Below are 22,960 nucleotides of genomic sequence, written 5' to 3' on the forward strand. Positions count from 1 at the left end.
GGAAATGACACTTTGAAGAGAAATGTTTTTCAGGAGGAAAAGGTAACATGCATGCTTTAAAAAAGAGGATAAATATTATGAACTTGTAATTTTTCCCTCACAATATGTACCATTTACTTCATAAAGTGTACAATTTATGACTCTTGATTTTGGGTTTCCAAACTTTTGACTAGATTTTGAAGTTTATCTTCAAAGACAATATCAAAGACAGCAATGCTTGAACTGACAGTAATGGTTCCAACTTCTGCCTTTCAAAGATCCTTTATTTAGCTACCAAATTTGAACTTCAGGCAATGGCATGAGGAATGGTAATTCAAAGCATTAAAACAAATTCCACATAAAAACAAAATGTTTTCACATGAATAAATGGATTTGTTTCATATCACACACCAAATGAACATATATGCCACTTCAATGATAACATTCAGACGATACTTTAACAAGTATACATTCAGAACACCAGCAAAAACCAAGCTGCGAAATATCTTCCATGTTAAATCACTTGCATTTATGCTCCACAATCCACTGCCAACACCCAGTTCTGATACACAAACGTGTAAAAATTGCCTTCAAACATCAAACTCACTGTCACCATGAACACACATTCTTTTCCCTCAAAACTCCAGTCCATACAAATATATTTTTTAAACACATACTGCCTTTTCATTAATCTCATGGCCATCACGCACAGGGAATCCTGTCAGGTTAGATTAATGAGGATGACCGGGCAGGAAGGGAAAGGGGGGGAAAGGGGGAATGTGCTGATGACTCAGTTTCACTGTCGGTCATCCGTCATTTCTAAAAACTGCGCAGAGACATCTCTGAAGGACTCTCCTTTGGCGTTGAAGTTGAACTTGTAGTAGCTGCCATCAGCGCAGACAACTGAAAAAAAAAAGACAAGAAAAAAGACACCATTATGAAATGTTGTAAATACCATTCAGTTTGATCATTTGTAAAGGATTTTATGAAGAAAAAGAGAGAGAGAGAGAAAAAATTTTTCTTAGTATGGGCAAACAGTTTCACCTGGTAACTGAGGAAGTTGTTTTATCTACTTTGGATATGGAAGCAGGCTCCCAAATAAAAAATCTCCTTCGTTATAGCTGTCAAATTCTAAAGCAAACACTCTGTGTTTCTAAGCTATGTGCATCAACTGTTTTTTTGTGAAAAACGTTTGCAGCTCAGCTACAGATTATACTATTTCCTGACCAGTCAAAACTTCTCTGCTGGAATTTATGATATGACAGAATGATATACAGCCTGCCAGTCAAGATACAGAGAGAGAGAGAGAGAGAGAGAGAGAGAGAGAGAGAGAGAGAGAGTCTGAAAATAAAAGGTATGAGCAATAATCAATGATGCAAGAACAGCAAACAAGAACGAAACAAAAGAAAATAATAAGATAAAAAATACTTGACAAAGAAAAAGTCAAGTGAATCTTGACAATTCAAGTCAAAGAAAAGAATGCGAGTGTGAGGACAGTCAGACAGCCAGTAGGAATTAACACAGTCTGCAAGAGATCAGTTTCTTTCTAAACCAATTAAAGCTTTGTGCTATCAATCTGGTGTGCTTTAAGCTCTGAGAAACAATTCTTTTTAACAATCCTTTATTCTGCTTGATGTGCGAAGAAAGACAGAGAGAATGAGGCTGATGTCCACAGGTTCCAGCATGTCACTGCGCAAAATAATTTGCATACTGACCCTATTCAGAATTCGGAAAATAAAGGCCGAGATGCCAACCCCTGTCAAGCGTTTGTTGGAACAATCAGGAAATTTGGTAGGAACATATTAATTTGGTATGAAAACCAGGACTCTGAGCCACATCAGCAAACGAACTTGCACAGAGGACAAGCATGCGAGTTCCCCAAAATGGAGGGCATGATGCACAGATATTTTTCAGTGCACGTTTGGCGAAACTTCTGTTCCCACTGCTGCTTCTTTACAGCTGACACATCTGTGGCACTGTGTTGCTTCCCTGGTCTTTGTTCATATTATTTCTCACAATCGGAATTCATAGTTGATTTCTCTGTTTTGAGCCACTTGTTCCTTCCTTGCACTCCATAGCTTAATCCACCAGGCACAGATGCTGTTTGACTGAGATGCAACTTGATCTAGCCATGTTCTCTCTTGTTCAAGCAAATCATTAAGTCGATTGGTCCACTCAATGGTGTTTCAATGTAAGTACACACGTGATTAGCTGAACATCATCACGTGAGACCAAGGTTAGCAATGACTGCCCTGGCCTAATGATCAATAGTTCTAGAGTGTCTGTGTAATGTTATGACAGGAAAGCATGTGACCATGCTATTTAGTCAAAAATGAACAATTTTTATATTGGCATAACGTCGGAACAAACTGTGATCGAGTGTAACAAAATATGGTGAAATTGTAATGGTTGGCATCTCTGTAAAGGCCAGAAAAGTAGTGACAGAAACTTGTAATGGTTGGCATCTCTGTAAAGGCCAGAAAAGTAGTGACAGAAACTATCACATGACATCATGGTCATGGAAAAAGCTTGTTCTTTAGGTCAGCAGAGACAGGAAAATAAATAACTGAATACCATGATGGCCAAAGCTTGCTCTAATTGCCCTAAACACAAAACATTTATCAAGCAGCTTACCTATGACAGAATTGGGGTCAGCCCCAAAGGCACAGATGCACTTGGAACCTCCAGGCACTTGGAATTTGGAGAAACTCCATTTGGAACTGAAGTACTTGGGCAAGAAGCTTGCTGAAGCCAGCCTGCACATGGAATCAATCCAATTAAGAATTTTTATTTATCTAACAAAATTAAACTATCTTGCAAAGAAAGAAAAAAAGAAAAAAGAGTAAAATCATTACCAGCGCCTCACAAATGAAATTAAAACTGATGATTTCACAGATAAATCTCATGCAATTATGAGCTGTAACTTTCACATACACTCATATCTATCAATGGGTTTTAACAGTAAGACTGTTTTTACAGCTGACATGGACTGCAGGATCTTTAATCTGCATATCAAATTTTGATCTTGTTCATGGAAATGCACATGAAGGCGACTGAGGAACAGGCAGGCCTGCACACATACTGACTGGGAGAGGAGGAAAAATCTCCAGTATTGATCCATAAGGCACTGAAGTGATTAAGTCACTGACATACACACTGCAGGATAAGATTTAAGATAAAATACAAGTCCAAGTCAACATTGAAGTCTCTGACATTTAAAAAAATTCTAAAAATCATGAATATAGTTTCACTGGAACAGGTGGAGACATCACATCCTTCACTGTAACACACTTACGATGACTGTTTGTTCCTCTTTTGATCCTCTGTTGAAAATATGTGCACTGTTCCATGGTCACTGGCCACACACAGTAACGATGAGTCTGGACTGAAGTTGATACTGCGGTGACACAAAACAAAAAGTACATAAATCATCAATGTGTGGTATACACTGTACACTGTCACAATCTCTCTTTACTTTGGTGTTGTTCACAACTGAGGCATTTCTGTAACACTGACGTATGTGAATGACAGCCAATAAAAATGGCACTGGTACCCAAATCAAACGAGTCAGAAAGATCAGAAGAAATAACCTTTATGGGAGTATGGTTTGGCATTTGTATTTCATCTGTCTATTTGGAATTTCCATATTCTGGAATCTGTTTGCATGCTAAATTTGGAAAAAATATATACAAAGTATAAAAATGTATAAGAATCGAAAGTACACTAGTACACTGATAAAACTTTCCAGGGTTCCAAAATCAAATAAAAATCATTTCCACAGATAAATTCAATATTAATTTTTGTTTCTTTTAGGAAGTATATGTATAGCATACAGTAGAATCCATGTACACACACAAACATTCATAAACAAACACACACATGCATAAACATACACACACAAACACACACTCTCACCAATAGATAATAGCACTGTTGGCTCCTCTCCTCAGTTCATGAAGCTGGACTCCAGAGACCGCATCAAACACACGGATCAATGTGCCCTGTGAGCAGATATTGCAACACATTATAAGCTGGCTCAAGAAAAAGCCACTGACAAAATCACTCTGAAGTCATTCAATATTACTGTCAGAGTAAACAAGGTTCTGTTATGTGGGGCTAAGTTCACAGGACTCATATAGAATAGAACAGAATATGTCTTTATTACCAAGTGTACTGGGGTCACAAGGAATATTGGGGGGGATAGTGCATAACAAGGTATGAACATAAATCGAAAATCATACACAAACACAGATACAGTAGAAATTAGGATACATACAAGTGCATATCAATATAAAAACTTGTGCATACTCACTCATGCACGCACTGCACACACACACACATGCACACACACACACACTCTCTCTCTCTCTCTCACACACATGTTTGAACAGAATCCGCATATTACATGTGGATGGTGCTGATGACTAGATCTTCAGGTAGATGGCTGTTGATTGCACAATTCTAGTTATCACACTGGATTTGTTCGAGAGACAGGGCACTGACTGCTTTTGGGAAAAAGCTATCGGCGAAGTGATTGGTTTTCGTCCTTATACTTCTGTACCGTCGACCAGAGGGAAGTATCTCGCAAATCCCTAAAGCTGGATGTGATTCGTCCTGGCTGACTGATTTTGCTTTTTTGAGTAGCCGTTTATAATATATGTCTTCTAGAGAAGGTAGATCAGCCCTGGTAATCTTGGTGGCAGTTTTTACGATTCTGTTCAGGGCTGTGACTTCTGCCTTGGAAATATTTCTGTACCAAACAGTAACAGCGATGGTTAACACGCTTTCAATGACTGCTCGGTAGAAATCAACCATGATTTCTTTTCTAATTCTGAACTTTTTGAGGTGTCGAAGAAAATAAACACCATTTTCATTTCCTTCAGAATAAAAGTATTATTATTTATTATCATTAATTCATACTGATTTGACCAGAGACTGTGTCATCTGTCAGGGATCAAGCAATTCAGCAAAATTTTCTTACCAGTGCCCAGACTGACGTTTACTAAATTCTCATCAAGAATTAATAGAACTGCTTCATCTTAATCTTCATCTTAAATGGAACAACTTAATTCATTGTTCTGGTTCAAATCAAGATTATAAAAAAAAAATTTTTGGGGATAAAATCAAACCTTCTATGACAGCTCGGAAAATGTTATCCTTATCAGCATGTAAACAAACAAAAGAACACACAAACTCATCTGACACCTTTTCTGATGCTGTCGCCAGACGTGAGCCCCCCATGTTCATGGCCATACAGCACAGGTTGGCTTCATGGGCGGCGATGTCCATCGCAGCCTTCTCCGTGTCAGCCAGGTCAACGATTTGCACATGACCCAGTTTGCGGCCGGGAAACGCCAGCAGAGAATTGTTACTGTTTGGGCACATCACGCACAGCCCTGCACAAATGAAACAAAAGATTCAATAAACTCACAAGCGCATAAACAAAAACATAAAAAAGACTGACATTAGAATAAACAAAAAGAGAATGAACAAACTGGTTAGTAAATCAATAATCTGAACAAAGCACCAAATGAAATACAAGAACTAAAATGTCCCACTAAAAGGTAAAGAGCAGATAAAAACTAGAAGATTATAATTCATGCTTTATCAAGCTGCTAGGCCCTGCATGACAAACATATTATTTGTGCAGTCAATTAAGAAATTTCAAACTATTTAAAAAAAAGAAAAAAAAAAGTATTTCTATTTCACTCAGTTTAAATCAACACATAGCCTGTTATGTTGTGAATGAATGTAAACTTTCCACAGCTCCACATCCACAATGACAAAAATCCACATCAGACAGACACAGATGAAATGTACATACACTTATATTTGAGGTCTGACAATTGGATATACACTCACAGTATCATTAAATGAAAGTTCAAGATTAAACTAAAAGCAGTTTTCAGAAATGTTTAACAAAAGAAAGCAAGACAATGGACAAGTGTGTAAAAATTGCTTATTTCAGAAATGTTTAACAAATGAAAGCAAGACAATGGACAAGTGTGTAAAAATTGCTTGTGTAACCCAGATTCTCAAGTAATCATGACCGCGATCATTGAACTCAAGTGAATCAACATTGTTTTGGCTGCTGATGAAGGCATACACACACACACACAAAAAAAAAAAAAGAAAAAAAAAAAGATTCAGTCATATTGTAAGTTAACACAGAACGATGTCTTCAGTTGGATGATTAAAATGAAAAAAGAAAAAGAAAAAACTTTAAAACTCACCATAAGTAAAAATCTATTGCAACTGTAAGCTGTAAGGAAAATTATAGTGAACAAGAAATCCTGGCCTTGATGCTTTTTTTCCCCATAAGGAAGGGGAATAAGTGTCAAAAACCAACCATGGATTTATGTGCTGAGGGCAGGCATGGGTCAGTGGAGGTGGGGGCGTGAATAAATGATATTACAATCAATCATAGAATACTACATGCATAAAAAGATGCCAACACCAGTAACAGGAAAATATGCCACATTTAGTCCAAACCTTTAGGATTCAGCCCCGTTTCAAAGACATGAAGCTGCTGAGGATTCTGAGTGAAGGTGAAGACTTTGATCATTCCATCCAGCACCACCACGATCCTGTCCATGATATAAACAATAGTAATTATCAAACATATTTACAAGAAGAAGACCAAAACAGTAAAAAAAAAAAAAATAAAAAAAAATAAAAAAAAAGAAGAAGAAGAAAAAAAAAAGAATTTGTTGTATACAATTTGCTTTACAGGAAATAGATTCACTTATCTGGATAATTTGTTCTGCAGTAGGATTTCAATACTAGCTAATTAAAAAAAAGAGTCTTTAACTGGAGGTGTTATCCATTTTGGTTAATGTATCATACTTATTATTTCAACTTGAAGCCAAGAAAAAATGAACTGAAAAGCAAAAAACACAATATATTCTACAATGTAAAGGGGCATAAATGGGCACTTAACAACATAAAGGGTCATAATTCTAGTTTTATTACTACTAACACTATGGAGTTTTGATTGTATTTAGCATTTTCTCCATGTTTTGGTACAAGCTTTCCAAGAAACAAGTACACATGGGAAACAGTTCATCATTTGCATGTTCTGACGAAGTGTTTGAAAGTCTTTACACAAAGACATTCTTGTGATACTGAAGAACAGAAAATAGCCCAAGGAGCTACTTAAGAAGCACTGATCACCATAAAATACACACACAAGTAAACAATCTCACATGTACACTCTTGAATGATTTCCCCTTTTCATGAGATTTGGAGGGAAAGAAATCATGCAAGACGGCATGAAAACAAGACAGCATAATAAACCTTTTTTTTTACTTTGCTAATTATATTCTGATGAAACTGAAAACTGGCTGATTCAGTAATTGTTTAAAAACTTCTTTAAACATTTCTGTAGATCTCAAAATTTTCAGAAGACACGGACACCACCCTTCCTGCCCACTGTCTGCTCAGATTCCTATATAATACAAGGATCTGCACTGTGCATCCCTATTCTGGAAGCAGACACTCTACCAGCCATAGGCTCCTTCACAATAAAGTGACAAACGAAACACGACACACAGTTTTAAGCACAACACTACATCCTTACCTGTCTCTTCTTAACCTGACGCTTCTGACGTCTGTGGAAAATTCCAGTTCAATGACATGCTTCTTCTTCAGGTCATCCCACACCATCACTGTATGCAGAGTAAGATCAGACAAAGGTACTCGTTGTAATTAAATACAGACAAAATTTAATACATCAATACATCACATGAAAAACTGTTTTTAACTTTATTTTATTATTTTTTTTTATGAAACATCAGAAACGGGCTTAATTAGATAAAGGCAAACTTTACAGTTGTCATGTAAAAAAAAAAAAAAAAAAAAAAAAAAAATGTGTGTGTGTGTGTGTGTGTGTGCGCGCGCGCGCGTGTGTGCGTGCGTGTTAGTGTCTATATCAGTATATGTGTGTGTTCATGTGTGTGTGACTGCCTGCATGCATGTGAGTGTGTTTGTAATGAGATGATGATAGTAGGGAGAGAAAGACATAAAAATCAGTAAAATATAGCAGGCAGAAGAATTTGAAGGACAGCAGACAAAAAGAAATGTGGGTACTCAAGTGTAATTCAAAAACAGTGAAAATATGTTTTGAAAAACCTACAGTCATCAAATAACAATTGTAATGGCAGTTGGCTTCAAGTTCAAATTCAAAACTGATGACTGACCTTTATGTGGAGGATACTTTGGGTTCCTGCCACCTCCTACAAGTGCCAAGTAGTTGCATCTGAACAACATCTCTATGTGGCCTATGCCACCATCCATGAAGTCTGAAAGTGCAAAACAACATTAATATAATTATAAAATCAGTATTCCCCTCTCTCTATTATTTAATGATTTACATCTGATACCTATAATTCATGCACCTATTGGAGACGCGTGCGTGTGTGCATGCGTGTGTGTGTGTATGCTCGCACACATGTGTGTATTATGCTTGAATGTTGTGCCTCAATTTAACCTCAAGGCACACTGACAGGGGACCGTTAATGTTATGCATACAATTAAAAATAAACATATGAGCCATGACCACATTCAAGACTATTAAAAGCATTGCTAAGGTATTAACAATAATAATAATAATGGATATTCGAGTAGCACTCTTTCCAGAAAACTGCTCTAGTTGCTTTACAAAACACAGAAAATTACATGAAACGTAAGACATCAATGCTACATATGATATATTAATAATATATTTACATATCAAAATGTGGTGTGTGTTCATCGAGATCGATGATGACCATCGCTGTCAACCAGCTGAGGAACGGGGGGGGGGGGGGGGGGGGGGGGGGGATGCTCATGAATCTATCTGTGAATGCGCAGATGGCTGAATAGTCCAATCTGCGCATGAAATGTTCGCTGACAGTTGGGGCAGACAAAGACAGGCATATCATTGTCAGGGAGCTTGTTTGCCCGTGACTTTCTGGCCTGCCTCTTCTGAACAGCTGCAGCAGTCCTGTTGGCCTCGCACAACTTGGTGCCTTTGTGCACAGCAGCGCGCCATTTGTCACGGTCCACTGCAGATTCCTCCCAGGAGTCAGGGTTGATATCAAACGCTTTCAGAGAGACTTTTAGAGTATCTCTGAAGTGCTTCTTCTGACCTCCATGTGATCCCTTCCCTTGTTGCAGCTCACCATAGAAGAGCCTTTTGGGCAGCCGATGGTCTGGCATGCGCGCCACGTGTCCAGCCCAGCAAAGCTGGGACTGCATCAGGATGGTGAAGATGCTGGGAAGGGTGGCTTTTGCAAGCACCTCCGTGTCTGGGGTCCTGTCTTGCCACTTGATGTTCAGTAGCTTCCTGAGGCATGTTGTGTGGAAGTGGTTCAGCTTCTTGGCATGTCGTTGGTACACTGTCCAAGTTTCGCAGGCGTACAGTAGTGTGGGGAGAACTACTGCTCTGTAGACCTTTAGATTGGTCTCAAGACCAATGCCTCTTCTGTTCCAGACATTTGCATTGAGTCTACCAAAAGTTGCGCTTGCTCTTGCAATCCTGACGTTCACTTCATCGTCGCATTTCGTGACAGTGTGCTGCCAAGGTATGTGAACCGCTCCACCGCACTGAGTCTCTGATGGTTGACTGTGATGTTGGGCTCAACATGGGGTTTCCCTGGGGCTGGCTGATGGAGAACTTCAGTTTTCCTCATGCTGATGGTAAGGCCAAAGTTCCTGCTGGCAGTGGCAAACTTGTCAACGCTGAGTTTCATGTCAGCTTCAGATTCAGCATTGAGGGCACAATCATCAGCAAACAAAAAGTCTCTGATGTCTGTCATGACCTTCGTTTTTGCTTGAAGCCTTCTGAGGTTTAACAGCTTGCCATCTGTTCGGTACTTTAGGCTGATTCCAACATCGCCATCTCTGAAGGCATCAGTAAGCATTGCAGAGAACATGAGGCTGAACAGTTTTGGAGCCACGACACAGCCTTGCTTGACACCATTTGTGACAGGAAAAGGAGAAGATGTTTTGCCATTGTCCTGGACTGGAACCTGCATGCCTTCATAGAATTGGCTGACCAAGGAAATAAATTTCTGAGGGCATCCGTACTTGGCCATGATCTTCCACAGTCCCTCTCTACTCACGGTGTCGAAGGCCTTAGTGAGGTCGACATAGGTGGAAAACAGATCAGCATTTTGCTCCTGACATTTCTCTTGTAGCTGCCTTGCAGCAAACACCATGTCGGTTGTTCCGCGCTCTTTCTGGAATCCACATTGGCTCTCAGGCAAATGACCTTACAAGTACAGTAAATCATATACACAGATATATGGTAAACACAATGCATATGAACATAGCCAAACCCCTTCCCACATGCACATGCATTTATATATATATATATATATATATATATATATATATATATATATATATATAGGGGGCGAAATTTGGCCAAGCAGAGCAAACCAATAGGCCTAGTTTGCATCAGTTTGACATGGTACAGTATATGACACCAAAATATATATATATATATCTAATAAAGTAATATATATATATATATATGTGTGTGTGTGTGTGTGTGTGTGTGTGTGTGTGTGTGTGTGTTTACATCATTACAATTTACATGTATGAAACACACCTCGACTGCATAATATCGTTTTTTTTGTCAAATACATATCTGCATACAAACATTTACTAATGTATCATATATACTTTACAATAATACATGACTCACACATCTATGAGAAAGCATGTATATGATTCATGAACGGTTAAACTTAAGTTAAAGACACCCCATCTTTTGTACACGTATAACAGTATACAAACTATACCTTGTCTTTCCTTTTCTTTCAAAGGATCTGCATTGTACACCCTGAAACCAGTCTCCATACCACAGGCAAAACATCCTGTAAACAGAGTAAAAAAGCCAACAACAAACATTTTAAGTATTATCAGATAGTTAAAAAATCAAATATCATTGATATAAATAACCAAGACTATCGTTAGAAATTAATAATAATAATATTCAATTACTAAGATAAAAAAGAAAAAGTCCATCAATCAATTAATGAGTGATTCACTCACCAAACTATAGTATACAGTAATACACTGAAACAAAACAAGCCAAATTGACAACAAAAAACCCCCCAAAAAACAAAAACAAAAAACTCACCCCACCCAACAATCAGTAATGGTTCAGGCTATTTATTTCAGTTTCATCTGAATATTTTTTTCTTCTGCATATGTGGCTCATTTTTAAACCACATTCACTTTTTTTTGTAAACAGAAAATATCAATAACATGAATATATGAGTCAAAACAGGTATAGGCTGATCTGTGTACGCGTGTCAAAATGACTCAAAAGTTTTTGTCTAGTTATAAGACAATGAGTTCAAGTACAGCAGGTACAAGATGAACACTGACATTGTGACAGTTGCAAATCATGGTTGTTCAACTTCCATGTTGACAAATGCTACAACAGCAAAATATATGAAAAAAAAGGAGGAAAAAAAAGAGAGCAAAACATGGACAAACTTGTGACAGAAATCTTTCATTTGATACACAGATTCAGAAATGCATATATATATTTAAACAAACCAAACCAAACGATTGCAATAATCAAAAGACATTTACTTATCAGTGACCATGACAATTTTCTGAAAATATACAAAGCACTGGTGCGACTTCACTTGGAGTATGGAAATGCTATGTGGTGCCCATATCTGAAGAGCAGATCCATTGTAAATGAGAGGGTACAGAGAACAGCCACAAAGCTTGTACAAGTATGCAGTCACATGACTTGTAATAACTGATTAATTTTATGGTAATAACTGATTAATTTTATGTATTTAAAAATATATTCCCTTCAGCAAGTTGAGGGCAGAAGGATCTTTTTGAGATAAACTTTTCAATGGCCATGTTGGTGTGTCTTGGGATTAGTTCTTCTCTGCACCCCTTTCCAGTTCCGCATGACATGCGGATGGAAAAAAAAGTACAACATTCAAATAGTAACACAAGAAAGTTTTGTTTCAGTAATACTCAATTTAGTAATAGTATTACTAATATACTGAATGAACTCACACATCTTAAACAAAGTTTTGTTTCAGTAATACTCAATTTAGTAATCGTATTACTAAAAAATTGAATGAACTCACACATCTTAAACAAGCACCTTCTAACAACTAATAATTGGACTTAAGTGTTGAACTTTGACCAAATGTCTACCAAAATATGTAAAACAACAAAGGGGCTATTTGAAAAGCTTCAAACTAACCAAAGCTTGCTTTGTCCATATCCTCCTAATACATGCAACTAGACATGTTACCACTCGGTGAATCATGTAAATATCATGTGAACAGTTTGTTGACTCAAAGTAGTCAAACCATAGTATGCAAACAACAGATATTGAGATGATACACAGACGATCTTTACTGATTAAAAAATTTAAAAAAATTCTTGTAATAGTTTTTAACACAGATGACAAACTTACTCATACTCTGCCACTGTTTCCTTTTCATGTTCAATGACAGTGCATGTATTTTTGCACTGGTGTACTACGGATTATCTCCCACAAGTGAGCTGAAAGTTCATAAGTTCTGAAGAAACAGACAAGTAGGGTAAGATGATCTAATTCCGACCGATTTTTCATGGATCTAAACCCGACCACTTTACAGTCATCTTCTTCCCATGATAAGCAATGCGGATCAATTCACAGCAGCAGCCTGGGAAATCCTTGTTTAGTTCACCAACGGAATAAACCAATCATTTTGACCAATGAGAATATCACAGGAACCTGACCTGTGACGTATAGTGGTGCGAAAAGCGCCCCATGTGTGTGCGACTTACTTGACAACAGTTTTGGCGCCAAATCGCTGTGACGTCAATGCACTGGTTTGGCAAGTGTAGTGTTACCATGTAAGAAACAGTTGATTCGCTGGCTTTGTCTCACATACCTATGAATATAGCTATGTTTGTCCAGGCAGTGACAGACAAAATTGGTAGAGGTTAAATCCATCATTTCAATTGGTGGATCTAATCCCGACAAGTTCAGATGTGACGTTGACTTTATTTTGTGTGTGTGTGTGTGTGTGTGTGTGTGTGTGTGTGTGTGTAGTAGTAGTAGTCTTCAGTTTAACGTCTTCCACTTTAAGTGTGTGTGTGTGTGTGTGTGTGTGTGTGTGTGTGTGATGTTTCCAGTGAATATATCCCCTTTCTTGGCCATATAATATATATATATATATATATATGATACACACACACACACATAATGATATATATATCTAAATGCATATATAATTATAAATATATATATGTGTATGTGTGTGTGTGTGTGTGTGTGTGATCCCAATACCAGTTCTTACACACTGTACAACACACAAACACATGTGTGAGCACACGCAAGCACACGCACATTTACAACAGGGGAGTGGAACAACCTGCCTGATGGCGATATCACGTCAACTGGCTTCAGGCAAACACAGTTCAGAGCCAATACCACTTGACCCACTCCTGTGCAGAACCCCCTGCCCGTTGTAGTTACAGTCAATTTCAGCCCCAGGAACATGCATATCCAGAGGCAGATACATGTATTCAGAACTCTGGTCAGCATTAGATCAACATGGTCCGGATTTGATCTGGGTGGTCTTTTTAGATCAGGCACACCAACGTTTTTAACGGGTTCTGCAGAACTAAAAATAGGACACATAAATATGACAGACATTGTATTCAATCACAGAGTCTGTGAACCAAATTGATATGCTGTCACTAGTGTCAGTCGACAGCAATGCCTTGAAAACCAAAATAAGTGACTAAACCGGTCGGGTTTAGATCCACCCGGTCGGATTTAGATCAAGCACACAAACGTTTTTTTAACGGCTTCTGCAGTACTAAAAATAGTACATAGAATCACAACAGGCATTGTATTCTATCACAGACAGTCTGATAAAAGTTACTGACTGTGTGTATCAAATAGGTATGCTGTTAGTCAACAGTAATGCCATGAGAACCAAAGCAGGTGAATGAACTGGTCGGAATCTGATCACTTTACCCTAACAAGGGATTCTTCATTTACGTGGCTCAGCAAATGTGGCACTAACCTGAAACTGTGCAACATAAGAAACAAAACAAGGACAATAACAGTCTAAGGTTTGTATTCTGTTCATATCAACTTCGACTTGACTTAACCCGGAGAGCGCGATGAGCCACGATCGTGGCTTTCCCGGTGAAGTGCAATGGGCCACAATCGTGGCTCTGTTTACATAAGGTCCGACATCGTACGGCTATGCTCAGCAGCCTTCGTAAAACTGCCTCTTCTGGTGTTACTGCCTCCATGCTTGTGTTTGCACAAACTTTGACCAAGTTTACAAGTCTAGATCTTTGTATTTTTTGTAAACAATGAGTGACACTGAAGATGACAAAGCTCAGGAAATGAGTGACCTTGTCACCAGTGATGATTCGTTTGCTGACAGGGATTCTGGTGAAAACGGCCTTGTTATTTTGACACTTGGGCATGCTGGCTTGCTTGTTGTTCATTCAGTTTTGTGTCTCCAGCTACAAAAACTGGGGGGGGTGGGGTGGTAAAGTGGGTTAGGCATGGATCAATTGCGATTTCTTGACCAAATCAAGAGAGAAAACTGGAAATAATTTTGATTTAAAGCATTCTTGCTGCTTTTGAAAGCAACATGAGCTAAAAGAAAACATTCATTTCTGTTTTTGCCTGTGATTGCATAAAGTATTGTAGATGTGCGCGTGCGTGGCGTTAGTGGGTGTGTCTCAAACAAATAATACAATGCTTATAATTTCATTGTTTCAATTATATTCATATCATGATTCTGCAGCCAGAACATTTTTTGTACAGTTTAATTCCAATTTTGAGATTTTGACTCTGTAAAAGATGTGAAAATACCTATAAACATTGTGGTTAACGTTTTTGGAAAACAAGTGTGCAAAATTTGTTAATTATATCCTATGGAATATCTCCAACTACATACAAGGTACAGCCTTTTTCTTACTTTTATCTGATTCTTCATTCACTCTACTTACCTATTTATTCTTACTGATAAGCATACAAATGCCCCAAATCAGAGCACAGGTAGCGGAAGCAAACTATCCCTTTGTTTTAAGCATGATTTCTGTATGTATGTTTTATTATATCCAGCACTTTGAGGGTTAAGACAAGTTCTAAGACGTAACGAACGCGAGCGTTCACTGGTCTCTTTAACATCAGCGGGAGGCGGTGGCTCAGCTTGGTGAAGCTCTCGAGAGCAGTCTCGAATGATCATAATTATTTCTTAACAAAAGTTTTAGAATACAAGACCGCTGGATTGTACGTTACCCTGGTCTTGATTCCAGCCACAGTACAGAAGGCCATTGTTGTGGGTGTTGGAAGCCCCGAGATCCATTTTTATAATCAAAACATACGAACGTAATATCTTGCTGACAATGGTTCTAACCGGAAGTTTTTAAGATTTCGCACGCAAGTTCCCGTCGTGCCAATGCATATCTTCCCATTGTGGGTATGTGCACAGCATCCGTATCACATTTGTAGAGACAGTTGATGTCTGTGTAAATGTCCAATTAGTTTCAGATTACAATGCATTTTATCATACCTTCTCACATTTTAAGCATCACGGATGGAAGATTTATGCTGATCTTTTTATCGCCACGAGTCACGCTTCCAAGATATACTTAGAGAAACATGCAATATGCTATATCAGTATTACCTGAATCTGAATCTGAATTAACTGACTGGTGCCATCAGTTTTGATAATTAAACAGTGTTGGAAGTGCGCTTATGAGGAAACTGAAACTAGATTAACTTGGGTTAGTAGAAACAGAGAGAGAGAGAGAGAGAGAGAGAGAGAGAGAGAGAGAGAGAGAGAGAGAGAGAGTACTACTACTACTACTACTACTACTACTACGGAGAGACTGATCCTCAGAGAGAACACTGAACACTGAAATGTTTAATGTCATTAGCTGTAGAGCTCTAGTGACATAGTAGGTACCAATCAGAACAAAAATGGTGCAAAACAGTTAAAATGGAATAGAAAGGGAAAACAAAAGTGAAGCCGAATAAAAGGCTACTATAAGGGATAAGCGACACTTTGGTAGTTCAGTTGTCATTAGCTTAAAAAGTCCATGTGGCAGGGGACACTGTGCCTTTTCCCCCCAGGCGTTCGTCTCCAAGGTTTGGAAAGTACACAGGAAACAAAGTACAATATAGTCCACATAATAACTATTTAACTGAGCCCTGTGTGCAGTGACATCGACACGCACTGCCGGGCACCGGCACACTAGTCAATACGAACACATAACAAAGCACATCAAGTATAAAATATATAACAATTATTTAAGCCTGTAATATCGAAACACATCATATCAATACGAAAACATCATAAAAATATACTTTCAGTCGAAATTAACCATCCAAATGTGACCCTTCCTTTTTGTCTAAGCCGGCTTTTTTTTTTTTTTTTTTTTAACTCATGGAATCCACTCTAAGTTTTTAATTGATTAATGAGCATTTGGACCGATAGTAGACGTTTTACGTATATTTACTGCCTCGGATACATATTTTGCTAGTGCAAGTATCATATCTTCATTTTCCGTCACTGATCAGTACTGATGCCGAACAAATCTTCGTCCTCCCGTCCGTCTGCGCTCACTGGAGCTGTATTGAAATGCCGGTACAGTTGTTTTTTTTTTCGCAGTTCTTCGTATCTTTTGCACTTGAATATAAAATGATTTTCATCTTCTGGGCTTTCGCCACACATTGGGCAAGGGGATGCTGCTACGTCTGAATCGAATCTGTTGGCGGCATTCATTCCAAGTGCTCTCAATCTGAGTCAGTCTCGCAAAGCAGTTTTTATGTCACTGTTTGTTACGATCTTAATATGTTTGAGAGAGAGAGAGAGAGAGAGAGAGAGAGAGAGGACCCAGATTTTCACGCCTCCTGTTTAGAGGGTCAGTTAGGTCAGGCCGGCTTGGCCGCTGTCGCGCGGCGGAACCAATTAACTGAACTCGATCAGAGACTGCAGAAGACAACCCCCCTCGGCACAGCCCCCGCGGCAACCTTCGTAAATCAGAATGATAGCTTGTCAGTCAACGGAGCTCGAGTCCTGCTTGAAACCAAGCAAAAAGCCTCCGTCAGCAGCTGTGGCGAGCAGCTAGGTTGATTACAGGAGATTACACCACAAGAACCCCCGGTGCCATCACCAATATGTTATCTACCCTGCAGCTGCCAACGCTACAGAAACGTAGAAGTGATCTACGCCTAACTTTTCTGTACTGTGAGGTGGTTGAGGGATTAGTACCGGCCATACCACCTACTGGTTTCTTGACTCCACACAAAGAAAGACGTCGTATCAAACCTCGCGACTTTAAAGAATACGACGCAACAAGTGCCATCTCCAGTCACATCAGGAACAATTCGAGATCCTTTGTAGTAGGCAGATCTCAGACTGAGCTGTTCAGAAACTCTTTCTTTATCGGCACTGTTCGTGACTGGAACCATCTGGACGAGGCAATGGTGACAGCAACATCTGTCGAGAGCTTCAAAGCACGGCTCTCAGGACACCAGTAATGCTAGGCTGCGCACTCCCCCCCGCCCCCCACCGTTGCGTTTATGTCATAAGTTGCTATAGCAACGTATTCTACAGATACAGATAGGGAGTTCCACTATATAGAGGCTCGAACTTTTCGAAAGAATTAAGCTTAGTTGTCGATGGTTTGAAACTAACCTGCACCATGTAGTGGTATCGATGTCAGCTGAGTTGAAAGATATGATATGAAAAGCATGGATAAAAAGCGTGGATAAAATGAATCAGTGTTCCATACGGAATAGTACTCAGTGCGCTGCATGAATACAAGCTATGAACAAATCACTGACTGAGTTCTTGCGGCCTCTGAAAGTAAGTTATTATCAAATGAAGTGTTATACAAATGACCCTGATCAGTGCAAGTTCTGAAAACGTGACACAGAAACTGATGCAAACATGAATAAATCAGTCATACCTTCCCACCATTCCGGGTCACCTTGCAAGTTGTAGTACTGACGTGCACACATATCTATGGAAGCACACACACACACACACACACACACACACACACACACACACACACACACACACACACACACACACACACACACACGCACACACAGAGCACGCACATTCGCACATGTTCATTTCAGACTACTATGCAAGCCTGCACGCTCGGCTTATTCTCCACCTCCAAGTTTACTCAAACGATGTGTTGCCGGCTTCCATTCTTTCTAGAAATCTTAGAATTATAAGAGGCATGGTATCTTTATTATTTGTATTCTATTTTCATATATATACCAACAACCCCTGCCCCCAGTCAGTTCAGTTTTCCTTGGCCTGGACCTCTGGACCACGTTCACATACGCATGTACATACGCACGCACGCGCACACTGACAGACAGACAGACAGACAGACAGACAGACAGACACACACACACACACACACACACACACACACACACATGGCGGAAACTGACCCCATTTAAGAGTTTCCGAGTAATTAGGAAAAGTAAACTCAAGTAAGAAAAAACCGAAAGAAAAAGACAAATAAAAACAAACCTGAACGTTAGTTTACAACCAATAAACTGCAGTCGAGGGTGTAAATTCAATGGTTTGGCCATCGATGCCTTTGGAGTGGGCAGACCAAGGGAAGCAAACCAGTGTTTATAAAGTATGACGTCAAAGTTAAGTACTCTCCCTTCGATCATTGTCTTGGAAGAGCTGTATGTAACCAAAAGGTGCACAGCTTCGGCTGATATCCCCATTGTTTGTGACATCCTCAGTGTTTCTCGGACCGGACTACAATTTAAACTCTTGGGTTATCAGCAAATGAGAGAAGCATAATTGTAAAATGAATCTAATATCTTTACAAAAATATTGCATTAAAGGATGGAAAGAGAAAACTATTGTCGCTATTTCTTTCTTTATTTCTTCATCCGTGTTTCAGTTTGTTTTCCATTCCATTTGCAAGTCCCATCAGTTGTGTTGTGTTTGATTTTTGTGACTTTTTGTTTTTCAACCTTCATATCTTGCAATAGCAAATCTTGGTATTACCAAGGAGAGTCACCGTCACCGATCCCTCAGATTCCGAATCCTTTGGGGCGCCTTTGAAGCTTTGTCAACCACCTTTCTCCAGTCCTCGCGTCTCTCGGCCGCTCTCAGGGTGTCTCTCAGCTCCATGCCTGTCCACTCTCGGATGTTGTCCTCCCATCTCTTCCTTTGTCTGCCTCTTCTTCTTCCTCCCCTCACTGTGCCTTGTAAGATTGTTTTAGCAAGGAGAGTATGTACAAATAAATATATTCCCCAACGTATTTTGAACATCACTTTTTTTCATAGCGAAATAGGAGTGCAGGATCTCTCCCCCGGACGGAACCATCATAATCATCCCATGATAGTGACAGCTTGTTGTCTTTACTGTCTTATTGTTGTCTATATCCCCCCTCCCTCCCCTTGTGGGAGCCTCGATCTCTTTCTGCTATTTTATCCCAGAACGACTAACGCGGTTTGGTGGCAAACATTGAAATTTGAACGATTCCAGTTGCTGTGGTGAAGTGGTTAGTATCACCGATGCACTGACAACTGGAAGGTTGAATACCATTAAAATGATTTCATTACGGAAGTTAAGTTTTGTTGTTGTTGATGATGTTGGTGGTGATCATGATGATATTGTTGTTGTTGTCAGTTGTTGCCCAAGCTGTTCCCATACCCACCAGACTTAATTAAGTCTTCCATGGACACAAATAAGAAGACTGACCACTTGGACCACACAGTCATTCCTACACGAGGCGATAAACCAAGGTCCATTGTACAGCATTCTTTTAGCGCACGCCACGAAAAGGAACCACGGCAACAATAGGGTTGTCTCTGGAAAAAAAAATTCTGTACTGAGAAACACCGACTTTGATAACCTAACAAATACGTTTGCAGACAGAATAAAGAAGGATGGCATTGCACTGTGGCAAAGCACTCTTCCCGGGGAGAACAGCCTAAATTTCACACATTGTAACAATTAATCTGCTGTGACAAACAGTAATACAGTGCAATACAAAACATGGTAACAGTTAATCTGCTGTGACAAAAAGTAATACAATACAATACAATATAATGCAACGCATTTCATGCCCTGCTCTCATGGTGACCTCAGTTTCGATGCCCCTCAACTTCCGTGCTTGGGGTGAATCCTGTCAATGTCTTCAGTGTCGGCAGATTCACGGGGGTTGTTGTTTGGGGAACGTGGTGGCGGTCTTCACTCTGGGAGGGACGCTCACTCAGTCTGGCTCCGCGACTTAGCCATTATTGTCGTTAGTAGGGGGCTTAGTAGGTGGTGTCCTAAGTACGTTAAATCAGAACAGGCACCACTGAACACCACCGAAGTGACTCAGCAGCAGTGCAGGGTCTCCTCTGGTGTGTGGCCTCGTGGCGACCTAACATCGATGGTTCCCCGCTGACTGCCGACGCTGGAACTGTGGCGGACGAACCCTGGTGTGGCCGTGTATGGAGGAATCTGAAATTAGCGGCGTGTGAGTAATGCCACTGAAACGGTGCAGATGATGGAGCATCAAAAAAAGAAAAGGAAAAAAAAGTGGATATATAATGCAATGCAGTGCAATGCAACGCAATACAATACAATACGATGCAATACATCGAGTGTCACTTCTTCATGAAGCGCCTTTGAGAACAGTAAACTGATCTCGTGGGTGTCTGCATGTCTCTCTCAGGTCTGGATGAGAATTATTCCGCCACCTTGCAAGTGGTTGGTCAAAACCTTATTTGATCTCCACTGCATCATCGCCTCTGTCACATTTATCCATCACAGAAAACATGCAAACAAGGTATCAATCTGTGGTATTTCACGCCCACTTCATGTTAATCGTGACTTCGGTTGTCGATGTCCCTTCCACTCCACCCTTATACGAGGTTTGTGTCTGCAGAGTCTTTCATGTCGCCACAGTAACGGCAACTGTTGCTGCACATACAGTATTGTACGCACAGCGATGCACACGTTCAGACTCTGTGTGTGTGTGTGTGTGTGTGTGTGTGTGTGTGTGTGTGTGTGTGTGTGTGTGTGTGCGTGCGTGCGTGCGCGCGCGCGCGTGTGTGTGTTGTGCCTGCTTACGTGGTTGTGTGTGCATGCGGGCGCGTCAGTGTTTGTGTCCAAGCACATACTGCACACATGCATGCGTATATCTTTCTATGCGTACGTCTTTGTGTGTGCATATCCATTTGTACAGGGGTAGTGGTGGTGTTGGTGTTGGTGGTGGTGGTGGTAGTGTGTGTGTGCGTGTGCGTGTGTGTGTGTGTGTGTGTGTGTGTGTGTGTGTGTGTGAGTGTTTGTGTACGTGCGTGAGCGCGCTCGTCCATGCAAGCGGAGCTTAAAAAAACCCAAAACAACACACACACACACACACACACACACACACACACACACACACACACACACACAGAAAACAAAGAAAAACCTGAAGCGATCGACTGACACTGACAAAATCATTATCAAAGTTGTGTTCGCGAACATTAAAGTTTTTTGTCCATTGTTTTATGCCTTTCAGGAAGCAGGTCACTGTCAATGGATATTATGAGGAGCTGAGAAAAACCGCGCCACCAATAACTGAAGGGACTGCCCACCGACCGAGGCATATCTCCGTCCCCGCCCTCCCCTCGCCCTATCACTCGCTTCCTCTCTCTGCAGAATTTTTGACTCACTTGTGTAAACAAAGTGAGTCTATGTTTTAACCCAGTGTTCGGTTGTCTGTGTGTGTGTGTGTGTCCGTGTGTCTGTGTGTCTGTGTGTCCGTGGTAAACTTTAACATTGACATTTTCTCTGCAAATACTTTGTCAGTTGACACCAAATTTGGCATAAAAATAGGAAAAATTCAGTTCTTTCCAGTCATCTTGTTTAAAACAATATTGTACCTCTGGGATGGGCACAAAAAAATAATAAAGAAGCCTAATTATATGCAAACTGCATTTACTGTTATAGTTATATTTTTTGTATTCTCTAAACTTGGCACTTTGACCTCTTATTCTGACACAACAACAAGAGGAGTCATTATTATCATTTTTTGTTCAAACAGGAACTTCTTTTGCTAAGCATGGAATTTTTATTTATTTTGCAAACGTTTTGGTGCAGATAGTAAAAAAGGGAAATTACTCTGTAATTAATGCTAGGGGACTTAATTTATCACAAGCGAGTCCTGAAGGCCTTGCCTCTCTTGTTCATCAATTATTTTAGGTCGCCACGACACAGGGTCTGGCACCATATGATCATTTTCGTTTCTTGTGTGTGTGTATGCAAATGCGTACCTGAAAATGTTACGTGTGAAAGTCCACTTGTCAAACCACACAAATAAAATAACAAACACACACAGGGAAATCCAAGCTCTTTATCCCACGAGATTTAATCTGCAGCAAAACCTATGAAGAGAGAGAGAGAGAGAGAGAGAGAGAGAGAGAGAGAGAGAGAGAGAGAGAGAGAGAGATTCGTAGAGTTTTTGTGGTAGACTCAATGTCTGTTACACATCGGAAATGATGTCATCCAACGAATACACACGTCCTGAAATTGTAAATAAGTCTGGTGAAATCCATGCTCACAGTCTGCGGATAAAAGAAAAAGAAAAGAGAAGAAGCTGAAATGTATCACAGTCCTTAATCCTTTGCATCTCACAGTGTCAATGATGTTCATCTCATTCCATTACTTACAACAGATATCACAAATCAAACACGAATAAGTAACACACATATCAGCAGTATCACAAGATTATGAAGATCAGGCGCCTGAAACACTGGCCGCGCTCTCAAATTATCATATGAGATGATGGTGAGCTGGGAATGACATCAGTAAGGTGATGGAATCGAGAATGCACGCCCAAGATTTTGGCTTCTCAGTGCCAACAAAACCCGAACTGCAATGAAGGGAAAAACAATCACCGAGCGTTCCCCTTGCAAAGATTTAAACGACATATAAACAATGACAGTGTCAGCAGCAA

The 22,960-nt window shown here is 39.9% G+C and overlaps 2 protein-coding genes across 3 annotated transcripts in view; both read right to left on the reverse strand.

Moving 5' to 3' along the window:
* Nucleotides 1-744: 744 nt before the first annotated feature.
* LOC143288284 (WD repeat domain phosphoinositide-interacting protein 3-like) lies at nt 745-15,390 on the reverse strand. Its single transcript, XM_076596635.1, has 10 exons — nt 15,269-15,390; nt 10,767-10,841; nt 8,178-8,279; nt 7,559-7,646; nt 6,472-6,566; nt 5,185-5,375; nt 3,895-3,980; nt 3,275-3,376; nt 2,614-2,735; nt 745-882 (listed from the first exon to the last, which is right to left on the reverse strand). Exons 1-10 carry the CDS (start codon nt 15,333-15,335, stop codon nt 776-778), a joined length of 1,035 nt encoding a protein of 344 aa, XP_076452750.1. The 5' UTR covers nt 15,336-15,390; the 3' UTR covers nt 745-775.
* A 6,957-nt stretch (nt 15,391-22,347) lies between these two features.
* Nucleotides 22,348-22,960, reverse strand: part of LOC143288293 (bifunctional 3'-phosphoadenosine 5'-phosphosulfate synthase-like) — a 24,762-nt gene continuing 24,149 nt past the window's right edge. For both annotated transcript variants that reach the window (XM_076596644.1, XM_076596651.1), the window contains exon 12: nt 22,348-22,960. This exon is cut by the window's right edge and continues 1,689 nt beyond it. The gene's annotated coding sequence lies outside the window, so the exon portion shown is untranslated.

The sequence above is a fragment of the Babylonia areolata genome, chromosome 1, assembly GCF_041734735.1.
Source record: "Babylonia areolata isolate BAREFJ2019XMU chromosome 1, ASM4173473v1, whole genome shotgun sequence".
NCBI classification, from domain to species: Eukaryota; Metazoa; Mollusca; class Gastropoda; order Neogastropoda; family Buccinidae; genus Babylonia; species Babylonia areolata.

Excerpts from the sequence above, each read along its gene's own strand:
- LOC143288284 (XM_076596635.1), bottom strand. The coding sequence starts at position 15,335 with ATGGATCTCGGGGCTTCCAACACCCACAACAATGGCCTTCTGTACTGT. Across the intron at positions 7,647-8,177 it reads AAAGTATCCTCCACATAAAG|TGATGGTGTGGGATGACCTG; the intron begins GTCAGTCATCAG and ends CTCTGCATACAG. Across the intron at positions 6,567-7,558 it reads GTCAGGTTAAGAAGAGACAG|GATCGTGGTGGTGCTGGATG; the intron begins GTAAGGATGTAG and ends TATCATGGACAG.